This window comes from Harpegnathos saltator, unplaced genomic scaffold (assembly GCF_003227715.2).
Source record: "Harpegnathos saltator strain DR-91 unplaced genomic scaffold, Hsal_v8.6 scaffold29, whole genome shotgun sequence".
NCBI lineage: Eukaryota > Metazoa > Arthropoda > Insecta > Hymenoptera > Formicidae > Harpegnathos > Harpegnathos saltator.
This window is the reverse complement of record NW_020230083.1, coordinates 715,860-726,140: the sequence shown is the minus strand read 5'-3', so window position 1 is coordinate 726,140 and position 10,281 is coordinate 715,860. Positions and strand designations below refer to the sequence as shown.

The 10,281-nt window shown below is 37.3% G+C and overlaps 1 protein-coding gene across 1 annotated transcript; it reads right to left on the bottom strand.

The window, feature by feature from the left end:
* Positions 1-8,214: 8,214 nt before the first annotated feature.
* On the bottom strand, positions 8,215-9,463 carry LOC109503608 (odorant receptor 4-like). Its single transcript, XM_019840164.2, has 4 exons — positions 9,379-9,463; positions 9,158-9,294; positions 8,924-9,056; positions 8,215-8,507 (listed from the first exon to the last, which is right to left on the bottom strand). Exons 1-4 carry the CDS (start codon positions 9,439-9,441, stop codon positions 8,457-8,459), a joined length of 384 nt encoding a protein of 127 aa, XP_019695723.1. The 5' UTR covers positions 9,442-9,463; the 3' UTR covers positions 8,215-8,456.
* Positions 9,464-10,281: the final 818 nt, after the last annotated feature.

Below are 10,281 nucleotides of genomic sequence, written 5' to 3'. Positions count from 1 at the left end.
TAGATGATGCTTTAGGAAATAACCAAGAGTCACGGGGCTATATCTGGACGGAGGTTAACGAAGTTGGACAATGGTTGTTTAGTAAAAAGCTCGTGAATCAGGTGAGATAAATGAGCAGGTGCGTTTCATGCAGTCATTGTGAAATGCGACGCTCGGAGTTTTCGACGCTCACACAACTACATATCGTTGTCGACTGAACAGTTGTTGGGTCATACTGCTTGGTAGGGGTACTTCTAAAGGTCCACCCTAAATACTGAATATCTGTTTTCCACAGTAGGATGCTCAAGGATAAAGATATACGCAAAGGTCGGTTACTTCTGGGATAGACCTCGTATGTGAAAAATTGTTATTTTCTTATAATTGTGCGAAATGTAAATGCACTTTATCATATGTAAATATCACCGTTAATAAATGAAGCAAGCAGCATTTTCCAATATAAAGCGTAAGAAAGAAAAAAACATCTCTTTACTAGGAATATGGATAGAATCACGTCTTAAAAATACATTCACCCGCAAAAAACGGACCACTAAATTTTAGCATAGTTTTGCAACAACTTTCAATAGCGAATTCAACCAAAAATCATCGTATTGAGATGAAATAAAGCTCAAATTAAAGGTTGGACATTTCTTGTTAACATCCGAAAACCGAAAAGTGAATTATAAAAAATGTTTTACAAAATGTCGGACGTTGAAGATAGATTTCGATTAAAGGGGGAAAAAAATTTGTTTTTTAACTGTTGCATTGCTCAGGAGAATCGGTTCTTTGGTACAAAAATGTATGAGGTTTAAAGCTCATTTATATATTTCTTAACAAATCCATATTTTAATCATTTTTTTACGTTCACCATGAAAGAAGGAGGGCGTACTAGGTGGCGACGGGACGCCCGTGCGTTCGAGACCTGCATCTCATTTTTCGTTCCGAAGAGAGAAAAATATCGAGAACGCGGTATAAAGTGTCGCTATAGACCGGGAATCGAACCCGGGTCTTTCGCTTGCCGGACGACTGCTCTAGACCACTGAGCTATCTGACGCTCCACGCTCACGACACTCTCCTCTCCCTAGATAACGTTTCAATAAAGTTATGCCGTTTGGAAAAAAACATTTCGAGTCCGGATATAAATCCTATCGAACATTTATGGATTCATTGGTATCAGATTCTTGCTATGTCCACGCCGGTGATCTTGGGTTAAGGGCAGGATAAATACACATGCATGCATATGTACACGCATGCACCACGTGGAACATCTTGATTGAATTACATGTTAAAATTTCCTTTTTGACAATGTTTTCCATAATAATTTTCATTTTGAACCGCAGACTTTACAAGAAAAGGTTATCTATTTTGTAACATTTTCTTCAAAACGGCATAATTTTATTAAGAAAGGTCGTAAAAAAATAATTAAAATATGGATTTATTAGGAAATAAATGAGCTTTAAACCTCATATATTTTTGTACCAGAGAACCAATTCCCCAGATTAGTGCAACAGTTAAAAAATAAATATTTTTCCCATTAATCGAAGTCTATCTTCAACGTCCGCCATTTTGTAAAACATTTATTATAGTTCACTTTTAGGTTCTTGGTTGTTGATAAGAAATATCCAAACTTTAATTTGAGTTTTGTTTCATCTTAATATGATGATTTTTGGCTGAGTTATCGCTATCGAAAGATCGAAAAATACAAAACTGTGTTAAAATTTAATTGCCCATTTTTTTTGCAGATGAGTGTATAAATATATAATAAAGATATTCACACGAGAATTTTCCTACACTATGTCTCACCGCGCGCCGCCAACAGTTGCTAGATTGATTGATTGGGCCGCATTATGACCTGAGTGGTTGCAATATTTTTCCAATCACGCATCTCAGCGCGGGCTCACTCGTCAGATTTGTCATTAATAATTCGAGAACCATCGCGAATATTACAAAGCGGTATGGGACTTTTTATTTATCTTAATTAGTTCTTTGCCTCGATTGCCTATAGCAATCGATCCTGATCTGCAGCTTAAAGTTAATTTAATTGCGATTCTAGAAGTTAAACACTCTTTATATACAGGATATGTGTGTAAGTATGTAATAGAAGTTTTACGTATACATCATTTATACATACATACATACATATTATTTAAACTTTATTTTATCATAGAACTTGATCACGATTTACCCTTAATACAGGTAAAAAATCTTTAACTGATTTTAACTTTTCAATAAACTTTTTAACTAACTCAATGTGTAAAATGTGAATTCTATTAAAGCAGTATTAAATTCCCGTGTCTCTTTTTTTCAATTCATTATGAAAATGTAAATTCTATTAAAACGGCATTAAATTCTCATTTCTATCACATTTAATTAATATACTTACCTGCATACGCGTAACCGAACTTTTGTCCATATATTGCGTTCGAACGTAAAATTTTAGTTTCTTCGTCCGACTTTGGAGAAATCCAGTGCTCTTTCATTGTCACTAGCAAAATCCTAATCTGCAGCTCAAAGTCAATTTAATTGTGAATACACCGCATGTCCCTTTTGTTATTTCTCAATCGTATCGTAAACATGTCTTATCAGTTAACATAATCGCATGAATTAATCATATCAATTAACGGCTAGTGCCGTTGTAATTTACAAACCTTGGGTAAGGTACATGCAATGCAGATCGATTTCACTACAACAATCATAATGTAAATTATCAGCGGCAGACAATCGATCACATCGAAAATATCCGACCAATTATCGATCACACCCAACACCTAAATTCGAAACAGATTATACAAGACATTCTATAATTAATCTGTATAGTTAACCCTTTATGTGGCATATTTTTTTTACCTGATAGATTTCTCTGAAATTTCTGTTTTTTGGAGTTGTTGATTATACAAGGTGTTTGAAAGCTTATCATGCAGACGAAAGTTGGAGATAGATTGGGTGTAGCCGAGAAGAAAAGTCATGTACCATAATGTCAAATCGGCAATAGTTACCGAGTTATTAATTAAAACATGTGAGCCAACGAGCGCGTAGAAAGCGGAGGGCGGCCGCAGTAAGCAAATAAACATTTGATACAGGCGGAGTCAGCGAGTGGCGATAGGCGAGCGCGCGCGGCAAGGGGCAACGTAAGCGACAAGAGGCGAGCGCGAGCGATGAGGAGCGAGCGAGCGTGAACGATGAAGAGCGAGCGAGCGTGACGAGGAGCGAGCGAGCGCAAGCGACAAGAGGCGAGCGAGCGCGACGAGGAGCGAGCGAGCCTCTTGTCGCTTGCGCTCGCTCGCCTCTTGTCACTTGCGCTCGCTCGCTCCTCGTCGCGCACGCTTGCTTATCGCCACTCGCTGACTTCGTCTGCATCAAATGTCTATGTGCTTACTGCGGCCGCCTTCCGCTTTCTACGCGCTCGTTGGTTCACATGTTTTACTGGGTGCAACTAAGTTTCACACATGGCTGGCGCTAACGACATATGTAGTCGACATACATGTCTGAAGTTGTGTTTCTTTTATAGCTTGGACATCTGTTAACAATAACCAGTCGTAATACCAACACATATCGCAACGCAAAAATATTTTTTCTAACAACGAAGATGTCGAGTTTTGTGCCAATTAAACAGCATTTGCGGGAAGTTTTGCTTTTCTGCTTTAACTTGAAAAAAGTGCAGCTGAAGCACGTCGTTTGCTTGAGGAGGCCTACGGCGAACATGCACCATCGAAAACTACCTGTGAAGATTGGTTTAAACGCTTCACAAGTGGCGATTTTGACATTGAGGACAAGGAGCGCTCCGGAAGACTAAAAACAATTGAGGACGCCGATCTGCAAGCGTTATTGGATGAAGATGATACGCAAACATAAGATCAACTTGCGGAGGCATTAAACATGACTCGCCAAGGTATTTCCAAACGTTTACATGTCATGGGAAAAATTCAAAAGGAAGGAAAATGGGTGCCGCATGAGTTGACTGAGAGACAGATGGAAAATCGAAGAGCCACTTCCGAAATTTTGCTTTTGCAGCATGAAAGAAAGAGTTTCCTGCATCGAATTGTTACTGGCGATGAGAAGTGGATATATATCGAGAATTCCAAACGCAAAAAATCGTGGCTTTCACCTGGCGAAGCATCAACATCGACGGCATGGCCAAATCGCTTCAGAAAGAAGACAATGCTCTGCGTTTGGTGGGACCAAAAAGGAATCGTGTATCATGAGCTGCTGAAACCGGACCAAACTGTCAATGGGCATCGCTACCGACAACAACTAATCAATTTGAACCATGCATTGCTCGAAAAACGTCCAGAATGGGACACGAGACACGAACGAGTGATATTGCAGCACGACAGCGCTCCGTGCCATTGCACTTCCATCGTCCAGGACACCATCAAAACGCTGAAATGGGATCTGCTACCACACCCGCCATATTCGCCAGACATGGCCCCTTCCGATTATCACTTGTTCCAGTCGATGGCGCATGGCTTGGCTGGGCAACACGTGCCCAATTTCGAAGAAGTGCAAAATTTGTTGAATGAATAGTTTCGGTCCAAAGACGTGTCGTTTTAACGTCGCGGCATTCATGTATTGCCAGAGAGATGACAAAAATGTGTAGCTAGCGAGGGACGATACTTTGAATAAACCATTTTTTGTATTTCTCTTGAAAAATTCCATTTTACATTGATAAAAAAAACCCGGAAACTTAGTTGCGCACCTAGTAATTGATAACTCGGTAACTATTACCGATTTGACATTATGATACATGACTTTTCTTCTCGGCTGCACCCAATCTATCTCCAACTTTCGTCTGCATGATAAGCTTTCAAACACCCTGTATATTTAAAGTCAGATTTTATACATTAAAAATGATAAATCCATTATGGCTGCCATGTAGATGTAAATTAGTGTAATCTGAATATGCAGGGTGTCCCATTTTATAATTGTAACACACCAACTCCATAGGGGCGTAAAGCTAAGCGAGAGGAATGAAAGAGTCCTCTTCCATTTAGCGATATCTCGTGTAGTTTATTAGTAATAACCGTATAAAGTTTGGTCATTCCCATCGCGGCCTATAGATGCTCCGCGGCGAGCTATGTGCGTTGAAGCTGACCGGTAACGCAGCTCACGCTGTCCGCGCGGGGTCAAAACGCCAAGACACCATCGCGACGCTCGGCGCGAGACGCGTTATCGCTTAGCTTCGACGCATACAACTCGCCGCGAAGCGTTTACAGGGTGTCTCAGAACTTTGGCACACGGGCTCCTAGGGATATAGAGCTAAGTGAGAGGAACAAAAAAGTCCTCTGCCATAATGTGAAAACCGTAATAGTTTTTTAATTATAACAGCGCAAAGTTTAGCGTTTTCTACGCCCAGCGCGGCCTATAGACGTTCCGCGGCAAGCTATGTGCGTAGGAGCTGAGCGATAACGCGTCTCGCGCTGACTGTCGTGATGGCGTCTTGGCACTTTGACGCCACGCGACAGTCAGCGCGAGACGCGTTATCACTCAGCCCCTACGCACATAGCTTGCCGCGGAACGTCTATAGGCCGCGTTGGGCGTAGAAAACGTCAAACTTTGCGCTGTTATAATTAAAAAACTTTATGCGGTTATTACTAAAAAACTGTACAAGATATCGCTAATGGAGTAAGACTTTTTTGTTCCTCTCGCTTAGCTCTATGTCCCTATGGAGTTAGTATGTTACAATTATAGGACACCCTATATACGAGGGTAGTTCGGAAAATTCTCGGCCTGATAAAGAAAACATATGATTTTTGACAAAATGTTTTTTTATTTTTCTATATAGTCCCCTTTCAACTTAATACGCTTAGGCCACCGATGTTCTAACTTTTTCGTACCTTCAGTATAATATGATTTCTCTAATCCTTCAAAATAAACGTTTGTCTCAGCGATGACCTCCGTATTTAAAGTAAATTTCTTTCCAGCGAGCCATTTCTTCATGTTCGAAAACAGATAAAAGTCACTGAGGGCTAAATTTGGTGAGTACGATGCGTGTTGCAGCAGTTTGAAGCACAGTTCATGGAGCTTTCCAACTGCAATCGAAGATGTGTGAGCGGGTGCGTTGTTATGATGGAAAAGCACTGTTTTCTTTGTCAAATGAGGACGTTTGGACTTAATGATATCGTTCAGTTGCTCCAACCATGCTGCATAATACTCTCCGTTGATGGTTTTGCCTTTTTGTAGATAGTCTATAAGCACCACACCCTTCGAATCCCAAAAAACAGTCGCCATCACCTTTTCGGCCGATGGAACTGTTTTTGTCTTCTTTGGAGCACTTCTACCCGCTTCCACCCATTGTTTGGACTGTTGTTTCGTCTCTGGCGTGTAGTGATGAATCCATGTTTCATTAAGGCCCAGTTCCACAATTTGCTTTAAACGGAGTTTAAAGCAAATTGTGGAACTGGGCCTAACAGTGATGAATCGTCGTAGAAATTCGGTTGAATTGCGTTTAAACATGTCCAAGCATTCCTGAGAAATATTCATGCGAATGCGTTTTTAATCGACCGCTAACAAACGCGGCACCCATTGCGGCTGAAAGCTTTTTCATGTGAAAATGTTCGTGTAAGATGTTGTTAACACGATCTATTGAGATCTTTGCAATGTCAGCAAGCGCACTTTCACTTGTTATTTAACACGGCATTGTGGATTTTTGCGATGATTTCCTCAGTCGTAACGGTTTTTAGGCGACCTGAACGTCCAGCGTCATAAATGGACGAACGACCATGTTTGAATTCAGCAGCCCATTTCTTCACTGAAAACGATGCTGAAGAGTTACCCAAAGTGAAATTCAGCTCGTTTTTTATTTCCGTTGGCGTTAAATCTTTCAAAACGAAGTATTTTATCACTACGCGATATTCGGCTTTATCCATTTTTCGAGAAACACCAAATCTTGCTTGCTTTCTTCGATCACAACAAGCAAACGACTGACGGCATCTGTCTGTAACATTACGATAGGTTTTCTGGAAGATCAAACTTGAGAAAAATCATAGCCAGTTGATATTTCTGGCTCTATCTCTGTGTCAGGCTGAGAACTTTTCGAACTACCTTCGTATATATCAGATACACAATGAAACTTATTATATAAAACACGTCTGTGAAGTGTACAAAATAGTGATAAATTAATCATTCTTATCTTCACAGTAAACAAATAATTTATTAATAAAAAGCAAACTAATGTGCAAAAAATTCTAGAAAAGGTATATGTTTTATTTTGACATGAAAAATATTCAGTAAAAAATTGTCAACCTCTAATCTTAAATACTTTCTAAGAAATTAAATTTTTCTTATAAAATTCGCTTTTTCTCAACTCTATTTGTTCATAAATATAAATATAATTAAAAATGAACATTTGAATAAAAAACTATGAAAAACGTGTAAAATAAGTATTAATATATTATAAAAATAATAGATCATAGTTAATTTTTTTAAATTGTAAGAAGTAAATCATAAAAATGAAAGAGAAGAAGGTAGTAAGTATATTTACCACTGCCACGCAAAGGGTTAATGTAAGGTAATACGCGCAATATTTCGCAATAATGCGGCATATTTCCCTTATACCTGGAATGTGAGTCCTGATCCAGTTATGAATAGAAATACGAAATAAATAGTGTAACGAATGTCTTTGCTATAAAATGGCCATAAACCGCTGAAACTCAATAACACACGTACTGTATTGTAATGGATGGATTCTCGAAAAAACTTATCGACGTCCATCTAACTGTTTGTCCGTTACAGAAGCGAAATTCGCTTATGAAAAATTCCGTTTCAACGTTGATTGCTGTGTACGTCGCGCTATGCCTGTTACATTCGCGTTAGTAAGTATATAAGGAGTTAGCAGTAAATGTGCGATATAAGGGGTCGTTTATAATCGATAAAAAACGCGAGTATCTATTGTAGCTGGACTTTTGGTTACAAATTAAAGTTTGAAAATTGCATGTTGGAAACATGCAGTGACGGTATATTCTGGCATAGAAAAGCTCTGTCGGAAAATCATTTAAATTGCAAATCACTGTGAAAAGACGGTGCTACTAGCTGTGTTTCTTTTTCTTTCTATGCTAGTCGCATAGGAGAAGACCGACTCATAATGTCATTTGAAAATAGAGCTTAACTTACCGACTTAACTTACCGCCGTAAATAATGACATATAATGGTCGCTGAGGAAAAGCTATATTTCTTCTACGAGGTATTTGAGATCATTCATTAAATAATTAATGTTTATTTCTATCGTTTTATTTATTCTGTATGTTCTTTTTACAAACATTCTGCACTCGTCCAATCAATCATCGATAAAACTAACTTCGTTTTCTCGACAATGTACTTGTCTTGATACAAGAGAGAAAAGTGAATCGTGCGTCTGAGTATCATATTCTTATTTTTAATTCAATACAAATGTGAACAACGTTTCAAGCATTGTTTAAATAACATAGTACTTTACGTCGTGCTAATTTTCTGCTTCTTCAAATAAGAACTTTAAGAAACTTAAATCACTGCATTGATTGCAAAACGGTGAAATATGAGGCGGATATGCGTATTACCTGGAAAAAGAAACAGAAAAAATTATCTCCAAAAAGAAAAATAGCCGTATACAGAAGAAAACAAGGATTAAGGAAAATCAATATTAATACTATCCTGAGTGAAAAATTTCACCTCAGTATATATATTTTTTTTATTTTAGAAATCAGAAAATCAAGCAAATGCAGTTAAATTTTATTATTATTACTAATTTTACTATTAACATTACTATTTTAATATTACTATTAATTTTACTATTATAAATTTTACTATTATTGAATATTAAATAAAAAGTAGAGAAGTTATTATTTGCAGCAAATAATTTAACATTTAACAAGATCAAAATAAAATTTTTGCTTTTGAAATTTTCACTCCATTTTAAAATGGAGTGAAATTTCACTTATGATAGCCTTTAAGTGTTAATAACAACGAATTTTACCGCACTAAAAGTTGGAAGAGAAAGGACCATCATTTTTCCAACAGTTAATGTACAAGGTGTAGTGCTTCTTAGCATTATCATGTTCAAGAGTCTCCTGGACTTAAATGACGATTCATACCATTCGCCCTTATAACTGTTGTTAAAAATTCGATCAGTATATTAATATTAAGCGGTAACGTTCTTCGCGGATCATTGTTGCATATTTTCCTACGTACTTAACGAATAGTCACTTACATTGACGTATACACACAACTACTGTGATCAATTATTTGTTGTCCTAACCAACATGCGATATATAAATGTAGTAACTGTGCTATCATGTAACCGCTATATCGGATTACGAGTTCAAAAGTTAGAGCATTATTAGTTGCCTAAATGCTCGAAAAAAATAATGGTTGTTAATATAAGAAAATTGAAACATATAAATGTTACAAAACGGTCTGTTCGGCACGAACCTGCGAAGCTGAAAAGCTCATAACTATAATGATCAGACCCATTTCCAAGAAGAAAGCTTTCATATAAATAGCTTCCAGACAGCTCGCAAATCTTATTTAAAGGAATGTTTCAATAATTATAGTTGTCTTTTAAAATACATCTCTTAAAGTTTTTCGTATTTTATATGATTTACGCAGGGATACAATATACTGAAGTTCCCAAATGTTCCGAGAATTTGCTTGTAAAAAATAATTACTTTCCCTAAGTCTTAATTTGCATCATCGCCTTCAAAGAAACCACATTAGGCTTGTATACCAAGATTTCAGCAATTTTCCATGATTAAAAACGCTTCTCGACGTCTGTTGGCGTTTAACATCTGTTGCGATTCTACTTGGATTTTTTCAACGCAATCAAAACGCCGCCTTTTAAACTTCATTTCATTTTAGGGAACAAATAAAAAAGTAAAGAAAAAGAGGCAAAGTCGGGCGTGTAGTAGGGGTAGGATAGAAGACTTCTCATGTTGTTAGTTGTTAGAAACTATGAACATATAAAACGGTATAGTACAGCACACAGTTCCGTACAGCAGTCCAATGAACAAGGTTGAGAAATAATTCATTACTTGTAACGAATTTACAATTACAGTTATTTTTTTCGGTAACTGTAACTTAACTCATTTACATTCCTTAAATATCTGATAACTAATTTAATAATTACTTTAATAGTTATATATACAGGGTGATTCAGACCACCCGTGCCAACCGAATATTTCGAAAACGATCAACGATAATGAAAGTTATAAGCATACCAAATTAAATAGCTTAAAATAACCTATTTAATGATCATATCAGTTTGACCTTGAATGGTGTCGTCAAGGTCACGTAAAGGTCACCTTGAATTTTTTTAATGGAAACCCCTATTTCTTA

Bases quoted from the DNA above. Each gene is read 5' to 3' on its own strand.
- LOC109503608 (XM_019840164.2), bottom strand. From the start codon at position 9,441: ATGAAAGCTTTCTTCTTGGAAATGGGTCTGATCATTATAGTTATGAGC. The intron at 9,295-9,378 runs GTTCGTGCCGAA...TCGAGCATTTAG, and splicing joins TGAGCTTTTCAGCTTCGCAG to GCAACTAATAATGCTCTAAC. The intron at 8,508-8,923 runs GTAAAATTCGTT...TTCTTTTTCCAG, and splicing joins CTCTTCCAACTTTTAGTGCG to GTAATACGCATATCCGCCTC.